Here is a 25924-nt window from a genome sequence, read left to right on the forward strand (position 1 = left end):
TTCAGAATCTTGATGGAGGAGTTGGGGGAGGGGGGAGGGGGTTGTGTGGCCAGGATGGGGAAGTCTTCCTTTTGTTTTGCTGATTGCAAGGTTTCTGTGTGAAATAATTTTGGAACCGTTTAAGCTCAGTTTCAAGGTCTATAACTAACTAACTGTCAATAAACGGGATTAAATTGATATGAGAATCCCAATCTTATTTATCGAGATTTTAAGAATGGCTGCTGTTGAAATAGAAAACTTCAGACTGATATGTGATTGGATGCGGGTTCTTCTGAGGTTGATGTCAAGTTATAGTGTTGAAGCAAAGGAGCTTTACTCTGTGTGCGTATCCACTTCCCCTATCCCCTTGTCTTGTTAAATCCTCACCAGTCTCCACGATTACCAAACCAGACTGTTGCTTCACTGATGTCTATTTCAATTATTCACTTCTACTCGTAACTTTGCCAAGTCTGTCCAGGTCACTCTTTCTTCAATGTTCCCATTTTTCGGAGTCTACATGTCTATATTTGTCCTTGACATCACCAAATTGGCCTAAGTTCCACTGAAAACATTGACCGTCAATGTCTGCACATATTGTTTAAGCTCTGCTGCAGCAGGATGACTAATATATCAAGTGGGCACTTCAGCCAAACAGATTTGAAACTTAGACCAACATCAAATGTAATCTTTCCCATGGTTTAGCACTCTGCCACACTTCATCCATGTAGGTGAAATAGGATTGCTTTTATCCACCTCAAATCCACAGTAGGACATGGAGAACACACACCAGAATATGGAGAACACATACCGACATGGAGAACACACACCAGAACATGGAGAACACACACCAGAACGTGGAGAACACGCACCAGAACGTGGAGAACCCACACCAGAACATGGAGAACACACACCAGAACATGGAGAACACACACCAGAACATGGAGAACACACACCAGAATATGGAGAACACACACCAGAACATGGAGAACACACACTAGAACATGGAGAACACACACTAGAACATGGAGAACACACACCAGAGCAGGGAGAACACACACTAGAACATGGAGAACACACACTAGAACATGGAGAACACACACTAGAACGTGGAGAACACACACCAGAACGTGGCGAACCCACACCAGAACATGGAGAACACACACCAGAGCAGGGAGAACACAGACCAGAACGTGGAGAACACACACCAGAACGTGGAGAACCCACACCAGAACATGGAGAACACACACCATCAAGGGCATTGCACAACTGAACTATTTAAGGGGCTCGAAAGAAAGAAATATTTTCTTTTGAAATAAACATCAACAAAAAGGCAAAGAAAGTAATTTGGATATGATTATTTTTCCATAACTACTCTGTTCCACTTGGACTGCCTGCCTCGTGCACTGCAACACAGATTTGTTTGAATAGTTTAAACAGTGGTCAATGCTTTGTGAGTCAGTGGTTGGAATTAACCTAAACTGCAAGCACCCTGCTATGTAAACAGTTTGCTCCTGTCACACCATTAGTTGATTTGTCATTCAGCTGACTGAGATCTTATGTTAATTTGATAGGATAAAAAAATCAAGGCAAAAGCAACAAAAACATATCAGGAATTGAGTTTAATTTTTTTGAAAAGGTATGTAAGGGGTTATTGGGCTGTGAGCATAAGCTGAAGGCCATCTGCCTCCCAGGGTGATAGGTGGCTCTGGGACCAGAATCCATTCATTCATTTTTAGGATGAGCTTGTTTGAAGCTTGGTACAGGCAGCTTGCTTCATCCTGTTCACTTATATGCTTAAGATGACAGCCTGACGAACTGGAAACTTTCTCAACATGCTATAGGGATTAGGTTAAAACTTGTCAGTGTTCAATTCAGAATCTAGATAATTTGAAAAAGCCAGGGAGGAATCATAGAGTAGTACGGCACAGAAGGAAGTCATTTGGCCCATCAGGTCTGCGCTAAAGCAAGGAACAAAAAAAAACAGCATTAATAAAGCACCGTACCTGGTCTCTGAAAAATGTCTGTAACTATCGCACATACAATGAATTGCTTTGTACTGTGGGGACTATTACTAGGCAAAAGCAGCAGCCATTTTGCCCACTGAAATTCTCACAAACAGCAATGACCCTGAAGTGGAGCATTTGTATTAAACACTCGACACCAAGGCCCCGATTTTCTGCCAGCTGTCGGGCGGCTTTCCAGGCGGCCGGGGACCGAAAATCGCCGAAAAAGTGGGTCGCGACCACCCCCCCCCCCGCCTGATTCCCCGCCCCGTCCGACTTTCGGACCGCCGTTTCTCCGCGACCCGCTTCAGTCCCGGCCGCCGCTGGCGGGACTGGCCGTCGGAACACAAATCACCAATTATTACCTTGTTTAAGTAGATTTTACGGGGCCGTTGCGATTTTGGGGCCTTCCCCACGTGAAACACGCCTGCGGGGAACCCCGCTGATGAGACCTGGTGTGAAAACAGTTGGCTTGCTTGCTTGCAGCTGCAGGTCAATGAGGACTGAAGAGATTTAAACAGGCAGCATTTGCAGGCTGCAGGACCTTGTTGATGAAGGCTTGGGGGAACTTTTTGAAGGCTTAGGCACAGCTGTAGAAAGTTGGAGCCTCACAAACTTCTCCAGTGTGAGCTCCTGGGAAACCCCTCTCACCACCCTAACTCAGCGCCTCCTCAACGGAGGCATCTGCCAGAAGCATGGGAGGCCTTTGGTACCTTCCCTTCCTGGCATTAGAGGATCTCCAACAGCAGAGGAGGCTGGAGCAACTCCAGCAAAACCAGCAGCACCAGCAGGAGCGGCAGGCTGTGGCTCACCCACCTGAGGCAGCACAGGCCAGAGGGGGTCAGCGCATGGAAGGCCATCGGCGCAGGAGATAGCCCCCAAACAGGGTGTACAGACACAGGGTCAGCTACCTCAACATGACTGAGCAGCAGTGCCAGAGGCGGCTCCGACTTTCGCGAGAGGTTGTGACTGACATCTGCGCAATGCTACAGCAAGACCTGGAGCCCAGAGCAACAGGTCCACACTACTTGCCAGTGGCCATCAAAGTCACCACCGCACTCAACTTTTATGCCTCAGGCTCCTTCCCGGGATCAGCAGCAGACATCAGCGGCATCTCCCAGGCTGCCGCACACACATGCATCACGCAGGTAACCGATGCCCTCTTTGCCATTGCGCATAATCACATCCATTTCACCAGGGATCGCGCAAGTGTGAGGGCGCGAGCGCGTGGATTCGCTCAGCTGGCAGACTTTCCAAGGGTGCAGGGCGTCATTGACTGCACACATGTGGCCCTTAGGGCACCCCACCGCAATCCAGGAGTTTTTGTCAACCGCAAGGGCTTAACGTTCAGCTGGTGTGTGACCACAAGAAGGTGATTTTGCATGTTTGTGCCAGGTTCCCTGGTAGCTGCCATGACTCCTTCATACTGCGCCAGTCTACTGTGCCTCCGCTATTCAGTCCGCCAAACGAACTTCAAGGATGGCTACTTGGAGAAGAGGGATATGCCCTGCGCTCTTGGCTAATGATGCCGTTGAGGAGACCAGCCAGCGAAGCTGAGGAGCGCTACAACTCCAGCCACATAACCACCAGATGCATTATCGAGCAAGTCATCGGATTGCTGAAGATGCGCTTCAGATGCCTCGATAGATCAGGTGGAGCCCTACCAGTACTCATCAGCCAAGGTCTCCAAAATCATTGTGGTATGCTGTGTGCTTCACAACATGGCACAGCATCGTGGCTTGCCGATTCCACAGGACCAAGAGGCTCCTCACAGAGCTGCCTCGGATGAGGATGATGCTGAGGAGGAGGAGGAGGAGGAGGAGAGAAACGAGTATCCTGCAGAGGCCCGCCAACCAGCAGCACCAGTGCGCGAGAACATTGCTGGGTGGAATGCAAGGAACGCACTCATCCTGGGCAGATTTGCGTTGCCTGGAACATCAAACGCTGCAGCCTCACTGCTTCTGAATTGACCATGGACAGTGGCCCATGCCTGTACTTTCCAACAACTTTTACCAGCTTGCAGTCATCTGCAAGTTATCCTAAGGCCTCTATGTGACATCCCCATTCGCCAAATGACAGACGCCATAACTGCAGCAGCTGGCACCAGATTTTTATGCACAGGAAAATGATGGCATTAAAACTATTTACAAGACTGGATGGTGGAATAGTTATGTGAATGTGAGCATAGAGAGAGATGGAATGGGTAAGGGTGCATGGATGTGACTGTGAAGTGGGATATGGAAGAAGAGATTGCTGAAGCTGAGTGCTGTTGAGGAAAGTCAATGGGGATCAGGTTGACGGTGATGGAAACTTCATATTTGCTTTCCCTGTGCGGTGAAGGTCATGGAAGCGCTTCCTGCACTGCAGCCAGGTGCGACGGGTGACACCCAGAGAGCTTACCTCTGCTTCCCCCTCCATCCAGGCAGCCGTGGACTCTTTGGGAGGCCTCTTCCTCCCTAGAGGACCACCCTGTGGGCCCTTACCCAATCCACCAAGGTCTGCAATGACATCTTGTTGAATTTGGCCGCAGCTCGGCCTCTGCTGCTGGCAGCAGCTGGTGCAGGCCCCTCTGCCATTGTGCAAGAGTGGTTGAGAAGCCTGCAGAGGTGGAGAAGCTTGCTGGACACTTTGAAAGCACCACGAATGATGTCATCATACTGTGGGGCTTTCTGACACAAATTGGACAATTAGCAAGGCTGCCCACATGCTGGGAATTAATTGGCCACTTGAGGGAAAATTGCATGGAGCTGGCTGACACATTTTTTTGTGTGTCAGAAACCCCACATTCGGGGAAACCCGACCATTTCCCACACAAGCCAAAAATCAGGCCCCAAGTCTGCATTCGAAGATTCAAGCAGTCTTTATTTGCACCGGTGGGGAGACGACCTGCTATCGGTCTAGCCAGGCTTCTCTCTGCTGATACAAAGTTTTAAGCAGTCTTTCATACAACATAGAGCAGAACTTACATCAACGCCGCCTACAATCACCTGACATTAAGGTACAGCCTTCATTACCGGAAAAGCATATGACCATTATCATCGCAAGCTGTTGCTGCAACTGTGACTTTTGCTTATGCTAGGTGGGGTTTCACCAACATTGTACTTCTGACTCATTGTTCTGCTCTATCTGCCCCTCTAGGGCTCTTGTAGTTCAACGATTTGGTTATTTGCAATTATCTCCAAGTTACACAGCCTGCACAAGTTAATCATTCTAACACTACTGCAAAATTTCTTAGTGTTATCTCAATTGCCAGTTAAGCAACTTAGAGATGCTTACTACTGTAAAAGCCTATTAGCTCATTCGATTCCTGAGACCCATTCTTAACCCTTTAATTATAGTAGAGCTCGAAAGCCCCACTTCAACACGAATAACCAGTTCTTTTACTGTTGCTGGTGTTGATGGGCAGGAGGTTTTAACAGGTCACTGGGAAAACTTGCTGCTTTAATTCAAATAGCACCACAGGATCTTTAACATTCTCCTGGACCACGAGAACAGATGGCTGCAGCTATGGTTTAATGTCTCATTTGAAGGATGACAACTCCAACATTGGAGTGTCAACCTAAATCGTGCTCAATTCCTGAGGTGCTTAGAAAACAAAGCCGAGAGTCACATTGGCTCCCTGGCCTTTCTGGATCCACCTTATTTGAAAATGGTTACTAATCTGACCCAATTTTGGACAGTATGGGGGGAGCTTTGCCAGTGCTCAGGGGGCGGGTTTGGAGGCGGGACCGGTTGCAAAATTGCAAAGATTGACAGCGGGTCCCGAACCCGCTGTCAAGCTGCCTCCAGACAATCTTCCCAGGTGTCTGGTCCCCAATTTGCACATGGACCTGACAGCTAGCGGCAGGAAGAGGATTAGAGGCACTTAACTGCTTGTTAACAGGTAGTGAACAGGCAGTTAAGAGGCTTTTTATAATTTTGACAGGCCTATTGCGGGCTTTCCGACATCCGGATGCCATGCCAGGGTAAGTGTGGCATGCTGTGGATCTACTGTAATGTTTATGTATTGATGACAGTTGCAGAAGTGGTGTGATGGATCCAATGGTACACTGGTGAGTTTCAGAGGTAAGAAAATGTTGGGAAAATCATTTTTAATGTATTTAGGCTTTTCTGTAGGTAACAAGTTTTGAAGTGTTTGTGCAGTCCCACCTCATTGGAAGAACCTCTCTCACCAGTGACAGATCGCTTCTGTAACCTCACCTGCAGCTGCCATCTGTTCTAGCCTAAGGAGGGAGTCACTGGAGAGCCTAGGTGCAAGTGCTCACCTTTGTACAGTGATTGTCAGGGCTGGATTTTACCTGCCGAGACGAGTTAGGGGCGGGACTGCTGCCTTTGGGTTCTAGTCCCTCCCCAAGCGACGCCCGATGCACAGGTGCTATTTTCCCCTGATTGGCCTTGTTAAGCCCGCCCTGTGGGCTTGCTGGCCAATTAAGGAAAAGCCGGTTTCAGATGTCGTCAGTTGATGACGCTTCATCTGCCGGTTTTCTTAAAGGGACATGAATCATTTAATTTTGACAGATGATTTGACAGTGTTTGACAGCATTGAGGTGCTGTCAAACACTGACATTCACTGTACAAAGGTGAGCCTTTGCACCCAGGCTCTCCGGTGACTGTCCTTAGGATAAAACAGATCACAGCTGCAGGTGAGGGTACAGAAGCAATCTGTCACTTCTCCCAATGAGGCAAGGCCACACAAACACTTCAAAGCTTGTCATCTACAGAAAAATCTAAACACATTAAAAATGACTTTACCAACATTTCCTTACCTCTGATACATATCAGTGTCCCATTGCATCCTTCACACCACATCTGCAGCTGTCATCTATACACAAACATTACAACAGACCCACAGCACACCTCACTTACCCTGGCGGTGTTCCCCGACGTCAGGAAATCGCAGCAGAAGTCTCAAAATTGGAAAAAGCCTCTTAAATGCCAGTTAACTGGCTATAATCCTCTTCCCACCGCTAGGATGTCGGGTCCCTGCACAAATTGGGCACCCGATTCCTGGGAAGATTGGTTGGAGGTAGGTTGTGAGTGGGTTTGGGACCCGCTCCCATTCTTTTTGATTTTCCCAGCAGTCCCGCCTCCAAACCCGCCTCCTCAGGGCTGGTAAAATCCAGTCCTCAGTGTTTGCAGCACCTCAATGCTGTCAAAAAAAAATGTGTGTGGCCTCTTTAAGAAAACTGGCAGATGACACATCATCAACTGACGTCATCTGACACTGGCTTTCTCTTAATTGGTCAGCAAGCTCGCAGGGCGGGCTTAACGAGGCCAATTGATGCAAAATAGTAACTGTGCATCAGACGTCATTGGGGGCAGGATCAGAACCCAGAAGACAGCTGTCCCGCCCCCAAGCCACATCGAAAGGTAAAATCCAGCCCTGTGTCTTTATGATCTAGCAGAGGGCCTGAACACCCACTTGGCTGAGCTCCTTCAACAGATTTGTTGACACATTCTGTAGGTCCTTGGTGGCCTCATCCTAGAGGTTTGCCATTGAGCAGAGGATAAATAAATCAGCTTGCAAGATCAGGCCTTTCCCATTGTTGTTTCAAGGATTAAGTCTGTCTTGTAAACACACTGGTCAATCCTAGTGGCTGGACCCACAACCTCAGCAATTGGTGGGGCAAGGCCTGGTCACTGAGATGAACAAAACTCTCTCTCCAGTCTCTCTCTCCCCAGTCTCACTCTCTCTCCCCATCTCTCTCTCCCCCAGTCTCTCTCTCCCCACTCTCGCTCTCTTTCCAATTCCAATTCCAATTCCAATTAAAATGCTTTATTGGCATGAAAGTTTACAGAGAACCATATTGCCAAAGCTTACATAGCAAAAAGGTACAGTTTTCCAACATTCTGTAGGTGTCAATCGATTTGACATTTGTTGGGTACATACAATATTACTTTTAAACAATATTAATTTTAAACAGTCTTTGTACTTCATTTGGTACGTTCAATATTAATTTTAAACAGTCTTAATTTTAAACAGTCCTCAGGTTGTGACATGTTGTTACATATTTGGCCCCAAGGTATGGTCTGTCTCCTTCTCCTAGGACTAATCTCAATTTTGACAGATCATCCAATTCCTTGAAATCTGGGGTTGTTTGGCTTAGCTTGTTGAATAATATGTTTCTTGATGTGTTGAATTTTTCGCATTTTAGGAGGAAATGCATTTCTGTTTCAACCTCGCCAGCCAGACATTGATCGCATATTCTATTCTCTCTAGGCTGCCAGGATTTCTTGTATCTGCCTTTTTCAATTTCCAGTTGGTGGTCGCTTAGTCTGTACCTGGTGAGGGTCTGTCTCTGTTTTGTGTCTCTGATGGTCGTGAGGTAGTCTGCCAGTTTATATTCTCTTTTTAGGGCCCGGTAACATTCTAATCTGCTTTGGCTTTCGGTTATTTTGTTCCAATGTTCCAGGTAGGTTTCTTTGCATTTTTTAATGATTTGGTTCACTCGGATTGGTGTTTGGACGGCTGTGTTGGTCTGGGGCTGGTCAGGGTCCGGCTGAGTACTTAGTTTCCGTAGCAGCTGACTCAGGGGACTCTTTTCTGGGTTTAGCTCTTGGGTCTGAAAGGCTTTGAAATGAAGGGTGTCTGGGGAGCTAGATTTGAGGTGATTTAGGAAGTTTAGTGCTCGTTTTTGGATGTTTATTATCAGTGGGTATCTGCCTAGTTCGGCTCTGCATGCATTTGTTGGCGTTTTTCTTTGGGTGCGAAGGATGCTTCGGCAGAATTCTGCATGTAGGGCTTCTATTGTATGTTTTTCCCATTTAGTGTAGCTTTGGTGATTTAGCGGGCCCCATACTTCACTACCGTACAGTGCAATGGGCAGGATTATGCTGTCAAATATTTTGAGCCAGATTTTGATTGGGATTTGGATGTTGTAGAATTTTCTTTTTATTGCATATAGGGCTCTTCGGGCTTTTTCTTTTAGTGCATTCACTGCTATGCTGAAGCTCCCTGATGCTGTAATAGTTAGACCAAGGTAGGTGTAGCTCATAGTGTGTCCTATAGTGATATCACTGAGGGTAAACTGGTATTTGTTTTCCTGACATCTGGGCCTTTTTTGAAAAATCATGATGTTGGTTTTCTTTAGATTTACTGTTAGAGCCCAATTTTGGCAGTATTTGTCGAGTAGGTCTAGTTGTTGCTGTAATCCCTGTTCTGTGGGAGACAGCAGAACCAGGTCGTCCGCATAGAACAGGGATTTCACTTCTCCATCCAGGAGACGGAGACCTGGTGACTCGCTTTGCTCCAGCATGTCTGCTAATTCATTTATGTATATGTTGAACAGGGTCGGGCTCAAATTGCAGCCCTGCCGGACGCCTCTTCTCTGGGTGAAGAAATCGGTGCGTTTGTCTCCAATTTTGACCCCGCATTTGTTTTTCAGATACATTGATTTAATAAGGTCATAGACTTTGCCCCCTATTCCACATTGAAGAAGTTTATAATAGAGCCCTTCGTGCCATATAGAGTCAAAGGCTTTCTTGAAGTCGATGAAACAGGCGAATATTTTCCCATTTTTTGTTTGGTGTATATGTTTTTCAATGAGGGTGTGAAGGGTATAGATATGGTCGGCGGTGCGGTGTTTTGGAAGAAAGCCTATTTGGTTTTTTCTGAGGATATTATGTTTGTTAAGAAAATCAAGTAATCTATTATTTAGAATACTGCAGAATAACTTCCCTAGACAACTGTTGACACAGATGCCGCGGTAGTTATTTGGGTCTGATTTGTTTCCGCTTTTATATATGGGGGAGATTAGTCCTTGGCACCAGATATCGGGAAAACAGCCTGAACGTAATATGATGTTGAATAATTTGAGTACCGCACCCTGCATCTCCATATTGCTGAACTTGAGCATTTCATTTTTGATGTTGTCTGGGCCACAGGCTTTCTTTAGGTGGAGAGATTTTGTTTTTGTGGCCATTTCTTTCCATGTGATTGGGGAGTCTAGAGGGTTTTGGTTGTCTTTGATTGTTGCTTCTAATGTGTGGAGTTTTTCTGTGACCTGATGTTGACTTGGGTTTGTTTCGTTTATTGGGATGTCTTTGTAGAGGTTTTCAAAATGTGTTCTCCAGATGTCGCCATCTTGGATTGGTAATGCTTGCAATTGTGTTGTACTCAGGTTATTCCACATTTCCCAGAATTGTTTTGGGTTGGTGGAGTTTTCAATTTCTTCTAGTATTTTGTGGGTATAGTTTTGTGTTTTGTTCCTAATGGTGTGTTTATATCTTTTGAGGGTTTCATTGTATCTAGTACGTAGGTCCGGATTGTTTGGTTGGCGATGCTTTTGGTTTGATATTTTTCTCAGGTCTTTTCTGGCATTTTTGCATTCGTGGTCAAACCATTTCTTATTTTTATTTTGTCTTTTGTGACTCTTCCTCTTCTGTTTCACGAGGTCGGCTTTTACAGCTGCCTCATGAAAGATCATATTTATATCCTCTATGGCCATGTTTACCCCATCTCTGGTGATCTCATATAGATTTTCTTTAAATTTTGAAATTTTACTTGTGAGATCAGGTGAATTTAGTGCTGTGATGAATTTATCTCCACTGTCTGGGGCCCATCTGTATGTCTGGTTTATTTTATGTAGCTTACTGGGTTCCTTTTTTGTGTCTGTAGTTTGGGCAGAAAGTTTAAGGTACACATTTATTTGGTTATGGTCTGAGAGGGGGGATTGCTGCCTGACAGTGAATGCGTTGATATCGCAGGGGTCCAGGTCAGTGATTGTATAATCCACCACACTAGACCCAAGAGTTGAGGAATATGTGAGTCTCCCTAAGGAGTCCCCTCTGAACCTACCGTTAACTATGTACAGGCCTAAGGCTCGGCAGAGTTGCACTACCTCCCTACCGCTTTTATTTATTTCACAATCGAGGTTGTTTCGGTTTGCGATGGCTGGTGTGACATATAGAGGGGTCTGGCCAAACACATGGTTGTTGCCCTGTGGGTCTATGAAGTCAGGTTCACATCCTGTCCTTGCATTTAGGTCCCCACATAGTAGCACCTTTCCTTGGGCCTGGAAATGGCTGATTTCCATGTGGAGAGTGTCAAATATCTCCTCTTCAAAATATGGCGATTCTATTGGAGGTATGTAGATCGCACATAAGTAAACATCGTTTTTTGCTATTCCTATATTTTTATCTAATTTTAGCCATACGTGTGATTTTCCCTGTTTTATCGGTGAGATGTGTTTGTTCAGTTCTCCTTTATACCACACCAGGATTCCCCCGGAGGTTCTGCCCTTGCGTGTCTTAATGTTCTTTACTGAAGGCACAATAATTTCATGGTACATTGGGGGACAGTGGGTCGGCATGTCCTTTTGGCACCATGTTTCTGTTAACACAATTATATCAATGTCTTTTATAGCTTTTAGGAATTCAGGGTCTGTACTCTTCATCCCAAAAGTTGAGGAGCGGAGGCCCTGGATATTCCAGCAGCTTATGTGGAAAGAACGCATTTATATAGTTCAATAAAACGAAATAAAATGGACCTATTTTGTGGGATGAGTGTGGAAACACTATTTTCTATAATGCTAAATGATGATTTAGTATAAATTTCATGAGGCATGCACATATATCTATCTAATAGTAGTAATAATACTGATAAGATAACAATAATGATAATGATAAATAACAATATTAATAATTTCTCCGGCTTTCTATCAGGCTGTTCAGCATTGTCATGATCTTTCTCAGTTCTTGGTCTACAGTCTGTGGTCTAGAGGGGGGTCTTGGGTCAGGTATAAAAGCACGGTTCTGTTGTTGGTTTTGTAAAGGGGGGTGGGGGACATTGGTGGTCCTGTTTGGGTTACGGCTCCCAATGGTAGAGGGGGTGGGAGGGCTGCGTCTTTTGGCAGTGTTTATGAGGTTTTTTGCAAAGACCCACATCCGCTGTTTGAGTAGATGTATTTCGTCATAGAGGTCCCTTGTGTTGATGTTTGGATGATGGGCCAGGTAGACGTTGGGGAAGACAGAACATCTCGTGTCGATCTCCCTGTTGGTGTTGTGGATTATATAGGCTGGGGTGTCCTTTCTGGGCAGTAGTGTGGAGATCACGATCCGCGCCTCGGGGAATTCCTTGCTGGCCTTTTCCGCCATCCTGCTCACCGCCCTAGCAGTGCCTTCCCGTAGGGTGCGTAGGTCGTTTGTGCCTGTGTGGATCACAAGCCATTTGGGGCTTCCAAGGGATTCTTTGTTCAGGATCTTCATTGCATGTTCTGTGTTGCTGCACCATTTTTTCAGGACTTGATGACCTGGGAACAGCCTCTGGGGGTCCAGAAACTTTCCGTTGGAGTCGGTCAGCAGGACCGCCTGAGGGGCTGGTTTTTCAGACTGGGTAGCAGTAGTCTGGGCAGGACTCGACTGATGGCTGGTTGTTGGCTGGGTTTCTGGGATATGTTGTGTGGCAGGAGCGGGGTTTGAGGCTTTCGGTGTGTCCTCGTGTGGGGGGGCATCTGACGGGTTCTGCGTCCCTGTGTGTGAGGACTGGGTAGCGGTAGTCTGGGCAGGACTCGACTGAGGGCTGGTTGTTGGCTGGGTTTCTGTGGTGAGCTGTGTGGCAGGAGCGGGGTTTGTGGCTTTCGGTGTGTCCTCGTGTGGGGTGGCATCCGACGGGTTCTGTGTCCTTGTGTGTGTTGTTTTTTGGACCTTAAGAGGTTTGTGTTGCCTGCTGAGCCTTTCTACGGCCTCCGTCATTTTGTTTAGTTGGGTATGGAGTTCTTTGATCTTATTTCTTTGTTCCTCTACGGTCTTTCTCAGATTTTGGATGGTGGACTCGTTTTCCATTTTCAGCTGTTTGAGTTCCTCCGTCCAGTTCTTGGTCTGTGTTTCTCTGTATTCGTTGAATTCGAGTTCTAGTTTTCTTTCTCTCTCTCCCCAGTCTCTCTCTCACCCTCTCTCTCACTTTTGCAGTCTCTCTCTCTCCCAGTCTCTCTCTCCCCAGTCTCTCTGTCTTTCTCCCAGTCTCTCTCTCCCCAGTCTCTCTCTCTCCCAGGCTCCCTCTCCCCAGTCTCCCTCTCTCACCTACCTCTCACTCTTGCCCCACTGCCTCTCTCCCAATCTCTCTCTCCCAGTCTCTCTCTCCCAGTCTCTCTCTCCAGTCTCTCTCCCCAATCTCTCTCTTCCCTCACCCTCTCTCTCTTTCCCCAAACTCTCTCTCTCCCCCAGTCTCTCTCTCTCACACAGTCTCTCTCTCTCCCCAGTCCCTTTCTCCCCCAGTCTCTCTCTCTCCCCAGTCTCTCACTCCCCATTCGCTCTCTCTCTCCCAGGCTCTCTGATGTGCTATCAATTACTCATAAAAGACTGAGAGTTAGAAGAGTAACTAAAGGCTTTTATTAACAACAGAATGGAGGTCTGCCTCGCGTGGTCGACCGGTCCAGGATACAAAGGGCTGGGGAGTAGTCACCTTTATACTAGGACCTGTGGGAGGAGTCAGCCAAGGCATGTCCAGGCATGTACACAGTGGAATACAAACAGGACAAACAGGAATACAAACAGTGGTTTACCACACTCTCCCTCTCCCCAGTCTCTCTCTCACCTATCTCTCACTCTCGCCCCACTGTCGCTCTACCAGACTCTCTCTCTCCCCAGTCTCTCTCTCCCAGTCTCTCTCTCCCAGTCGCTGTCCCCAATCTCTCTTCCTCACCCTCTCTCTCTACCCAATCTCTCTCTCCCCCCAGTCTCTCTCTCTCCCCCACTCACTCAATAGTCTCTCTCTCTCCTATCCCCTTCTCCCTCTTTCCCCATCTCTCTTTCGCTCCCCAGTCTATCTCTAAATACCCCCTCTCTCTCCCCAGTCTCTCTCTCCCCAGTCTCTGTCTCCCAGTCTCTCTCTTTCCCAGGCTCTCTCTCCCCAGTCTCCCTCTCTCACCTACCTCCCACTCTCACCCCACTGTCTCTCTACCAGTCTCTCTCTCCCCAGTCTCTCTCTCCCAGTCTCTCTCACCCTCTCTCACTCTCCTCAGTCTCTCTCTCTCTCTCTACACAGTCTCTCTATCTGAGGATGCAATAACTGGGCACTTAGAAACTATTAGTAAGATTGGGCAGAGTCAGCATGGATTTATGAAAGCGAAGTCATGTTTGACAAACCTATTGGAGTTCTTTCAGGATGTAACTAGTGGAGTTAACAAAGGGGAACCAGTAGTTGTGGTGTATTTGGATTTTCAGAAGGCCTTTGATAAGGTCCCATACAAGAGGTTGGTGAACAAAATTCAGGCACATGGAATTGGGGTTAATATACTAGCATGGATTGAGAATTGGTCAACAGACAGAAAACAAAGAGTAGGGATAAACGGGTCTTTTTCAGGATGACAGGCTGTGACTAGTGGGTAACCGCATGGATCGGTGCTTGGGCCCGAGCTAGTCACAATCTATATCAATGATTTGGATGGGGGGACTAAATGTAACATTTCCAAATTTGCTGATGACACAAAGCTAGGTGGCAGTGTCAGTTGCGAACATGATGTGAAGAGGATTCAAGGGGATCTCGACAGGCTCAGTGAGTGGGCGAGAACATGGCAGATGGATTATAATGTGGATAAATGTGAAGTTATCGACTTTGGTAGAAAAAACAGAAAGTCAGAGTATTTCCTAAATGGTGAAAGATTGGGGAATACAGGTGCTTAAAGGTACCTGGCTGTCCTTGTACCTGAGTCACTGAAAGTGAATGTGCTGGTGCATCAAGCCATTAGGAAGGCAAATGGTATACTGGCTTTCATTACAAGAGGATTTGAGTACAGGAGTAAAGATGTCTTACTCCAATTATATAGGGCCTTGGTGAGACCACAGCTGGAGTACTGTGTACAATTTTGGTCTCCCTACCCGAGGAAGGATATACTTGCCATAGAGGGAGTGCAATGAAGGTTCACGAGATTGATTCCTGGGATGGCGGGACTGTCGTATGAGAAGAGACTGAGTAAACTAGGCCTGTATTCTCTTGAATTCAGAAGAATCAGAAGGGATCTCATTGAAGCATACAAAATTATTACAGGGCTTGATAGGATGGATGCTGGGAGAATGTTTCCATTGGCTGGGGAGTCTAGAACCAGGGGCCACAGCCTCAGGATAAAGGGTCGGCCATTCAGGACTGAGATGAGAAGAAATTTATTCACGCAGAGGGTGGTGAGTCTTTGGAATTCTCTACCCCAGAGGGCTGTGGAGGCTCAGTCATTGGCTATATTCAAAACAGAAGTCAATAGATTTCTGACTAGTAAGGGCATCAAGGGATATGGCGATAGGGCTGATGAATGGAATTGAGGCATAAGATCAGCCATGATCTCATTGAATGGTGGAGCAGGCTCGAAGGGCCGAATGGCCTACTCCTGCTCCTATTTCTTATGTTTTAAAACACTAACTATGCCCTTGATACTGTGGGCAGTGCGGTCTCATAGAAACATAAAAGATAGGAGCAGGAGTAGGCCATTCGGCCCCTCGAGCCTGCTCCGCCATTCAATGAGATCATGGCTGATCATCCAAATTCAGTACCCTGTCCCTGCCTTCTTCCCATATCCCTTGATCCCTTTAGCCTTAAGAAATATATGCAACTCCTTCTTGAATATATTTAATGAACTGGCCTCCACTGCCCTCTGTGGCAGAGAATTCCACAGGTACACCACTCTCTGGGTGAAGAAATTCCTCCTCATCTCAGTCCTAAATGGCTTACCCCTTATCCTTAGACTATGACTGCTGGTTCTGGACTCCCCGGCCATCGGAAACATCCTTCCTGCATCTAGTCTGTCCAGGCCTGACAGAATTTTATAGGTTTTGATGAGATCCCCTCTCAATCTTCTAAACTCCAGTGAGTATAAGCCCAATCGACAGAGCTGCCTGGAGACAGAGGCAAAATATATATATCTTTATACTTAAGCTCTAAAAGTCAATAAACTTCTCAGCATTTGCTTTTAAATGTCTGAAATATATATTATATTACTAAGCAAAAGCAGCAGCCGATAACACTCCTGTGAAGCGCCTTGGGATGTTTTACTACGTTAAAGGTGCTATATAAAGGCAAGTTGTTGTTGTATTGCAGACTCTGCCATGCATTACAAGTGTGTTGATAGTTTACCAACATAATGTAGACCTTTTACTGCTTTTGAACATTCCCCAAAGTGCATTGGTTTGTACAGACTCCAGAAATATAGCAATTTATTTTCTTTACATTGAATTTCCCATCGTTCACATTTGTTCAGTTTTGTTTCCTTGCTGGTGATGTCATCACAGCAGATGTTTGCCTCATGCTGATCTACCTTGTGATCTTTTACATCCACCTGAGTGGGCAGAAGGAGCCTCGGTTCTAAATCCGAAAGACGGCACCTCCGAAAGCGCAGCACTCTCCTCAGATCAGACGCTTAAGTCTCTGGAGTGGGGCTTGAAGCCACGACCTTCTGACTCCAAAGCGGGACTGCCATCACTGAGCCAAGGCCGACACCTTTTATAAGTACCTGACTGGGTGAGAGAGAGAGGGGAAGGGGAAGTCAACTGATTGGTGCTACATTTAAAATAGGCACACAGGGTGGCATCAACAATAGCTAGCCCGTGGTCCAGTGGGTCATTCTGCCTTCTTTGATAAGTGAGATCGCATGATGGTCAGTGGCTGCAGGTAGAGAGAAAATGTGAGCAAGTTGAAAGAAGTTTGGGGTGGCACAACATATGGCATTTAATAGGTACGTGGTCATGATTTCTCACACAATAAACAGCCGGGCATGGCCAAGTTGCTGGAAGAGACGTCGATTAGAAGTGAGATGTTTTCTCACAGGGAGGGAAGGGAGTTGGTATGTGAATTATACCATGGCAATTCACCAGTATGTACCTGGTTGCTGAAGGGTAGAGGCCTGGGAACTAATAACCCATCTGCTCTCTTGCCTGGGGACTGATTGAGACATGGGCCGCATTTTTGCCGGCGCTCAGAGGGCAGGTTCGGAGGTGGGTCAGCTGATAAATTCAGAATGATTGACGGCGGTTTGGGCGAACCTGCCTCCATGTGAGTTTCCAAAGTGTCGGGTCTGTGATTTCAGACCCGACTCCAAGCGGCGGGGGAGGCATTTAAGATAGTTAAATGCTTGTTAGACGCTTGTTAACTACTATTTTGCCAGCCTTTTACTATTTTCCCACATTTTTAAGGGGGTTCCTGTCGTTTAGAGATCACGTTTGGTAAGTAGGTCGGGTTCTCTATGTCTCCCCATTGCTGTGAATAGATGACAGATGCAAAAGTCGTATGAAAGCTCCCATTTCACAGCTGGTCACTTTCTAGTGTCAGAAGCTTGAGCCTTCAGGACTTAGACACTTTTGAGCTGTATGCAGTTTGGAAGTGTTTGAAGTAAACTCTCTATCCACTGTCACCTCCTTGGATCAAGCTCTCTCACCATTGACAAATCGCTTCTGTCATCTCAACTTCAGCTGCCATCTATTCCAGCAACATCGGTGCCCTTGAAAAAATCTCACCTTGGTCCCTCCACAATCATCCCCAGCACCTACAATACCAGGCACACCAACATCACCAACAACATCAAAACAACAACACCAACAACAACACCAACTTTCTATGCAATCACCTGATATTGCACAGGACACAGGGCATCAGCACCCGACCACATTGTTGCCCGGGAGGCCACGATGGCATCACCATGGCCAGATTTACTTCACTTGACGCTGTACACCCTGGCTGCCACATGATGTGCCAGGTAAACTCCACCCCACACCAGAACTATAAAGTATTCCTACAATGACCAAGCCATTCCTTTCACTCATCACCATTGTGGGGGATACTGTTATGTCTCACCATTCACTGCAACTCACTAAGACACTTCCAAAGGTGAGCACAGATCTGTACAATAAGGCAAAGTGTTGAAAATAAAGGTTTCAATGTTTGACACTGCATTAACAGAAAATTTGCAAGAACATTGCATAAGACACCCAAGTGTCTATCCTTGTGTGTTGTTAGTTGGTATGATTGGACTAGGATGAGGGTGAGTGTGAGGTGTGGCTAGTGAGATGGGGAAGTGATAATGTAGATAGAGAGGGATGGGTGGAGGTTCAAGGTAAGATGGTGTGAGTAAGGATGTGCAGGAGTAGGGTAGGGAAGGCAAATTGATGGAGATGTGATGAGTGGCACAGCAGGATGAGGTTGCGTGTGGCTTTGCAGTAATGTTTCATGATCTAATGAGATCATTGAAAGGTTTGTGCCACTGCAGCCAGGTCCTCCTGACCATATTCCTGCTTTTGCCCTCCTCTGCAATGTGCAACCAGGCTGCGTTGGTGTCCTGGGGAGGTCTCTTTCGCCCATGGGAAGGGAAGAGAACCTGCATGCTGTGACTCCCTCCATAAGCATGTAGAGGGAGTAATGGGAGAGGCTGGGTGCAGCCGTGCACCTTTGTGCAGTGCTTGTCAGTGTTTGCAGCACTTCAATGCTGCAGAACATTGACAGCACAAATGTCAAAATCAATTTGGACATGGCCCCTTTAAGGAAACCGGCTGATGACACATCATCAAATAACATCATCAGACCCGCTTCCTATTAATTGGCCTGGAACCCCACAGGGTGGGCTTAACAAGCCCTATTAACGGAAAATCCTTTTGGTGGGACCGCAACCCGCCAAACAGCTCTCCCGCCGTGGACACGCCTCCGCTGGGAAAATCCAGCCCATGGTGAGATAATCCAAAGGAAAAGGGAGAAAATAGGTATAATGTTGGAAAGGAAACAAAGGAAGATTTATATGCAATTGCGGGTCAATAATAATTTACTTACAAGGTAATAGTGAACTATATTTAAAGCTGACAATTATTAGCTGGTGAAAGGGTAGGTCACTTTTGAACATGTAGCACATTCCTTTTGAATAGCTACTTGATGAGCTCGCTGTAATATAATTAGTGCTGACAGTCTAATTCATTTCCTGAATTCAATAAAATTCCGTCTTTCTACTTTCAGGTTTGGCACCTTTGGAAACATCTGAAACTAAAGTCCAGTTTCCGCTGTCAAATTCACTGGATGAAAATAAATGGAATGCTGCCCTTGTAAGCAATAGTGGGCACGAACTATCCTTGTCCATATGCTCACCCGCCAATGCCAAGATTGGGCGCCACACCTTACAACTGCTGTGCACAACACAGGGTCAACCTACGCTGTTTTACCTTGGAGAATTCATCCTGCTCTTCAATCCATGGTGCACAGGTACAATATTATGTAAAAAGTTTCTGTAGTGAAACCAGAGGTGTGCGATTGTATAACTGTCCAGAAGACAGGGCAACAAAGGATGTGCAATAAATGTGGCTTAGAAACATAGAAACATAGAAGATAGGAGCAGGAGTAGGCCATTCGGCCCCTCGAGCCTGCTCCGCCATTCAATGCGATCATGGCTGATCATCCTGCTTTCTCCCATACCCCTTGATCCCTTTAGCCTTAAGAAATATATCCAACTCCTTCTTGAATATATTTAATGTATTGGCCTCTACTGCCTTCTGTGGTAGAGAATTCCACAGGTTCACCACTCTCTGGGTGAAGAAATTCCTCCTCATTTCTGTCCTAAATGGCCTACCCCTTATCCTTAGACTGTGACCCCTGGTTCTGGATTCCCCGACCATCGGGAACATCCTTCCTGCATCTAGTCTGTCCAGTCCTGTCAGAATTTTTAAAGTTTCAATGAGATCCCCTCTCATTCTTCTAAATTCCAGCGAGTACAAGCCCAATCGACCCAATCTCTCCTCATACGTCATTCCTGCCATCCCAGGTATCAGCCTGGTGAATCTTCGCTGAACTCCTTCCATGGCAAGAACATCCTTCCTCAGATAAGGCGACCAAAACTGCACACAATACTCAAGATGTGGTCTCACCAAGTCCCTGTATAATTGCAGCAAGACATCCTTGTTCCTGTACTCAAACCCTCTCGCTACGAAGGCCAACATACCATTTGCCTTCTTAACCGCCTGCTGCAGCTGCATGCTTACCTTCAGCGACTGGTGCACAAGGACACCCAGGTCTCGTTGCACTTCCCCTTCTCCCAATCTATTGCCATTCAGATAATAATCTGCCTTCCTGTTTTTGCCACTAATGTGGATAACCTCACATTTATCCACGTTATATTGCATCTGCCATGCTTTTGCCCAATCACCCAACCTGTCCAAATCATCCTGGAGTTTCTCGGCATCCTCCTCACAGCACACACGCCCACCCAGCTTTGTGTCGTCTGCAAACTTGGAGATATTACATCTAGTTCCCTTGTCTAGATCATTAATATATATTGTGAATAGCTGGGGTCCAAGGACCAATCCCTGCGGTACCCCACTAGTCACTGCCTGCCACTCGGAAAAAGACCCGTTTATTCCAACTCTTTGCTTTCTGTCTGCCAACCAGTTCTCTATCCAAGTCAATACCTTGCCCCCAATCCCATGTGCCTCAACTTTACATGTTAATCTCTTATGCAGGACCTTATTGAAAGCCTTCTGAAAGTCCAAATACACCACATCCACTGGTTCTCCCTTATCTATTTTACCAGTTACATCTGCCAGCTTTGCCTACATCCTGAGAACAAATAAGAAAAGACCGTTTATCAATATGTGTCGAATTACACTGAGAGGGAGTTTCACAGTTGAACAATTATATGATTAACCTTTACATTTTGTCCTCTTTATTTGATTCCTCATATTTGAGAGTTTATTTATGGTGTTCATTGAGGTAAATAATGGCAGCATGGGGAATAGAACATTTTTCTTCCTTCTGTAAGTATCCTGTGTTGCTATGAAGTACATCTAGGGGGGAAAAATTTGGCAAAGTTTAGTGCCTGGCGCTAATTAAACGCTTCTGACTGCAAACTTGGCTTCTATCACCCCTGGGGGTAATTAGAGCGCTAAATCAGGTGCTACACACCTCTCTTAAGGCGCAAAGGCCGAGAAGCGAGACGCTAACTCAGAGCGCTGGCGAAGCTCATGTGATGTCAGTCAGCAATGGAACATAGACACACTGACGCCAGCCAGTTCTTAAAGGGGAGGGTTGATTTTGCTCTCCATCCACATCCTGCTCATTGCAGCCTTGAATCTCGGCCTGGAGAGACCTGTACATCAATTCTGCTGGAAAGAACAATGGAGAGGCCCAGGGAAAGAGCTCAGAGTGCAGCCCCCACAGTGTCTTCTAAATTGATACAAGGAAGGACAAATCAAAATGAACCTGCAAAGTGCAGCTCAGTACCCAAAACTCCTTCACACAGCGTTGAATCTCTCCAGAAGTCTCTCTCTCTCAGAATGCGTGGTGCAAGAATGTCGCCAACAAAAAAAGGCAGGAAGCATTCGCCTTTAAATAGCGCTCCCCCAGTCCCTTCCTGACTGCAAAACGTTCCCCTCAACCTGTCATTGCTAGCGGCAGGCAGTAAGGCAGGGGGCACCACTCAATATCCAGTCCGGGGCACTACTGGGGCATTGCACGCTCGACTGACATCACAATCTGCGGGCGCAGGAGATTGTAGTGGTAGTGTTTAGCGCCACCGCAAAATGTCTGGTCAATTTCACTAGTGGCGCAAACATCGCTGCCCCCGGCGCTCGTTGCTTTACGACCCATTAGCGCCCTCTTAGGGTGCTAACGGGAGACGCAAAGCAACTGAATTTCCTCCTCCCCCCAGATCAATAGTGCCATGCCCCAGACGCAGAGTTAAATTCCATCTACTCTGTCACCATAACATACTTCAAATGCAAACTCAGAAGAGGGCTCCCGATTATAACTGTCTGATTTTTACTTTCCATTTCCCAACACCAGGCATCCTTTGAATCTCTATAATTTGAGATTCTCAATGTGTGCAGAATTATGAGCAGCTTTGTGTTAAGGACAGTGCTCACTAGGATTTGGGTCGAGCTTGCTTCACGTTATTTCACTTAGTAACCCTTGCAGCCAACAGAGGGAGGAGATATACGTCGCACCGGTCTCTGCTGGATTCAAATCAAGGCCATTGAGAGAAAGGGCAGTGCACCAACCGAGTAGAACCCCCAATTTCCTTAGCTAGGAAGTATCCCCGAGCTCAACAGTGTGCGGGTGCTTGACCAACATCAGTAGGCACTGTGATTAAGCCAAGCTATTTCAGTAATATTGGCAGCTGTTGTTGTTATTATGTTGTCGACTGCTTAGCACGTTTATGCACAGTAAATCCTCCAAGTCAGTTTCCCCAAGACATCCTTCACAGGATTGATTCACCTGTACTATTTATAATGGAGATTTGAGAAATATTGAATTGGATTGACTGCTATACAGTACAATTATCTGTACACACCTCAGGAAGGTGACTGATCTTTCTATTTGCCTCACATTCATGGCCTACAGACACAAATTACAGTAACTGTATGTGCGGATGTTTGTAGGATGGCTAACCTCGTTGTGATTTTTTTTAAATTTCAGCTGATGCTGTCTTCCTGGACGTTGAGAGTCAACGCAAGGAATATGTACTGAATGATCAGGGCTTGATCTATCGGGGTTCAAAGAAATTCATTTCCCCCATTGCTTGGAATTTTGGGCAGGTACTGAAGAAATCAAACATTTTTTTTGTCAGCTTCAGTGAAGAAAAATAACCGGGAAGCACAAGGAAAGGACACGCACATGTACAAAATGCAACAGTTTATCAATTCTGCTTTTGTTGTGGACCATTACACTTTTATTACCCTCATTATATGTTCAGGCTACAGTAGTGTTGAGAAGGTTAAGGGGAGATTTGATAGAGGCGTTCAAAATCAGGAAGGGTTTTGATAGAGTACATAAGGAGAAACTTTTTCACTGGTAGAAGGGTCAGTAACCAGAGGACACAAATTTAAGGTAATTGGCAAAAGAACCAGAGGTCAGTTGAGCAGAATTGTTTTTTACGCAGCAAGTTGTTATGATCTGGAATGCACTGCCCGAAAAGGCGGTGGAAGCAGATTCAGTACTAACTTTCAAAAGGGAATTGGATAAATACTTAAATGGGAGAAAGTTTGGGCTAGGGGGAAAGAGCAGGGGAATGCGACTAATTGGACAGTTCTTTCAAAGAGCCAGCACAGGCACGATGGGCCGAATGGCCTCCTCATGCGCTGTAAGATTCTATGATACTCTGCTTATTATGCACCTAACCATTGCTTGTTGATTTACCTAGACTTCTCCACTACTCTTTGAAGTCTCATGGAGTCTTATATTGTGGACTTTAACTGTAGCATGTTTGAATTATAAAGAATATGCAGCTAAGTTGCTAAGAACTGAGACCGATAGATTGTTGTTGGGTAAGGGTATTAAGGAATATGGAGCAAAGGCGAGTAAATGGAGTTGAGGTACAGATCAGCCATCATGTCATTGAATGGCGGAACAGGTTCGAGGGACTGAATGGCCTACTCCTGCTCCTATGTTCCTGAGAAATGTTCGGCTTGGATAATGATTTGCATAAGCTGTTCAGAAAAGGTCAAGGGGCTGATTTTCATCTTCTGGTGCAAGTTGGTTCTAATTTGCTTTGCACTGCTTTAAGAACTGGCAGAGTCTCAAATGCAAGTAGCGCCTGATTTTCCCAGTCTAAGCTCATTTGCTTAATTATTCACAGTTACGGGAAAAAAACTCAAATGGGTCTGGGGATGATACCATTGGTCGGCGAAGATAATTGTGGGCAAGTGAAATTTAAAGGGCTGGGTAATAATTAAAAAGGAAATTTTGTGTCGAACATAAATTCAGAGAGCTTCTGGGAGGGCATTAAAATGCATCCCAACCCATTAGCAGCCGTTGCAGTCTGCAGACAAGTGACGGAGCAGCCCAGCACCCGACTTCCTTCTCTGATGCTTGCTGAAGTCGAAGAGGTGCGGCATAAAATGCTTGCGAGGAGGGTTGTCCTCGGTGCCACCTCACAGCACCACCCCCATAGGTCAGCGCCGCAGCATGCGGCAAGGGGAGCGCCAGCAAGTTTCAGGCCACAGCTGACCGTTGCCGTTCCTGGGCGCGTGCACACTCTGTGCTGCATGGTAACCGCAGGTGCTTTTGCAGCAGGTGGCACAGCTTGGCTTCTGCCCATCTGCTGGCCCAGACCCCGAGACAGCAGGCTCCTCTGTCTATTCCCAGCTGGGTTTGCCAGGGCCTGAAGCGTCTTGCAAACAAACAGGCAACGCTGATTCCTGACCACTCTGGCATGCCTGCTTTCATGCAGTACCATGACAAGTATGACAAAAGTAAAATAGCATCTTTCACACCCTCAGGATGCCCAGAAGCACTTCACAGCCAATGAAGTATAGTCACTGTTGCAATGTAGGGAACATGCTGTGATTAAGGGGCTTCTAAAGAACCTTGCAGCATAAATGGCTAATCAGGCATTCAGATCTGAACCATCTCCTTTGGGAAGAGAACTACCGACCAGCACAATGTTTACCAAAACGAGGTGTGGGTGTGGGTACGGGCACGGGCATGGGCAGGAGGCCATGAGGCAACCCGACCCACTTGGCATCCCTCTGCAGACCCTACTCTTCCTCCAAACATCAGTGCCCCTATCGGCAAACCCTCTGGAGCCAAAAAAGGGAGCTTGGGACCATAGCAAAAATAAAGATAACTGGCACAAAGGCTCATGAAAGAAAAAAAACCCAAAACAGGCGTGTTCTCCCCCATCGAATTGCTAGACCACGATTTCACACATTGGAACCGAAGTTTAAACAGGGTGTGTGTCTGTCAGCTACTGACTGTGGAAAACAAGGCAAACTTCATAGTTTGAAATAAATGGATGCTGTACGTTTTATTATTGATTCTTGCTTTCAGTTTGAAGATGGTATTGTGGATATTTGCCTGAAACTGTTAGATAACAGCCTGAACTGCCTGCAAAACCAGGATGAGGACTGTTCTCAAAGGCATGATCCTGTTTATATCAGCAGAATTGTGACAGCTATGGTAAGCACTGAAACCTAATGTCTGCTGCTGCTATTAGTAATGTAATTACCTCCGAAGGGAGGAAATTAACAGTTCTCTATATATGTGCGTCCGCTGTTATCATTGTAACAAATGACCATTGGATGGACCTGACAGTTGTCCCAGTTACCCTAAGACATTCAAAAGTTCATTACTATAATTACATTTATGCAAAAGACAATTGTGAAAAGACAAGACTCAAGGGGAGCCGATTATTTCAAAGGGAATAAGATTCCAAAGTAATTTGGTAGAGAGAGTAACATTTGCCAAAGTTGATAATGGCATGCACTGGAATGATTTGTGGATTTGCTCAGAATGTTGCAGCTATAAGAAGGAGACAGCTGCATGCAATTTATATGCAAGGTCTGATGGTGTTATAAGTGTCTTAGTAAAAATATATTAATTACTAATGTCCAAATAGAGCCTTCAGATGGCACCTTCTCCTATGCTTCATGATAACCGCACTAGTGGTCTGCTGGGTGTACTAATGCCATACCTCAGACTTGGGTTCATGTGCCCGGGTACCTATGGGCTGAATTCACAAGCTCAGATGGCGTGCAATAGAGAAGTGCATATCCCTATGGGAATAGATGGAGGGAACATCAGCTCAGATCACTCTGGAGCACCTCTTCATGCCAGGCTTGAACAGAAAAACTGGGGCCTGGGAACAGCTTACGTTCCTGCCTACTGCCCTGGAAGGCAGGGCAGTTTCAAATATTTAAAATGATTGAAGAAAGTCTAGAAACAATTGAGTCTTAGTGGTTATGTTAATGCTAATGGTAACCAATAAAAACAATGTAGTTACCTGCCCAAGGAGTGCAGTAACGAATGAGCTGAGTCTGCACATGCAGATTTGGTAGATACACAGAAATAACTCACTCTGCAAGTGGCTACACTTATTAACACCCTCTTTAATATCTAGGTTGTAATCTAGTATCCCTTACAAATATCTAAAATAATTACACGGATTAGCAATTCTTCTCTTATCCTGCTGCTGTTGTGACTGTCATTTATGATTGAAAGCCTGTTTGTCTATTTTATTTTAAAATAAGGCAAAACAAAATGTGAAGTCAGTTGA

General features: G+C 46.0%; 1 protein-coding gene across 1 annotated transcript in view; it reads left to right on the forward strand.

The window, feature by feature from the left end:
- The window catches only part of LOC147108584 (protein-glutamine gamma-glutamyltransferase 2-like), a 118263-nt gene that overhangs the window by 22396 nt on the left and 69943 nt on the right, over positions 1–25924 (forward strand). The window contains exons 3-5 of the mRNA XM_086005272.1: positions 18901–19143; positions 22348–22466; positions 24700–24828. Coding sequence (XP_085861398.1) covers positions 18901–19143; positions 22348–22466; positions 24700–24828 — 491 coding nt within the window. The remainder of the gene's footprint in view (positions 1–18900; positions 19144–22347; positions 22467–24699; positions 24829–25924) is intronic.

Source organism: Somniosus microcephalus, chromosome 13 (assembly GCF_052327205.1).
Source record: "Somniosus microcephalus isolate GS21.2 chromosome 13, FLI_Smic_1.0, whole genome shotgun sequence".
In the NCBI taxonomy this organism is placed as follows: Eukaryota; Metazoa; Chordata; class Chondrichthyes; order Squaliformes; family Somniosidae; genus Somniosus; species Somniosus microcephalus.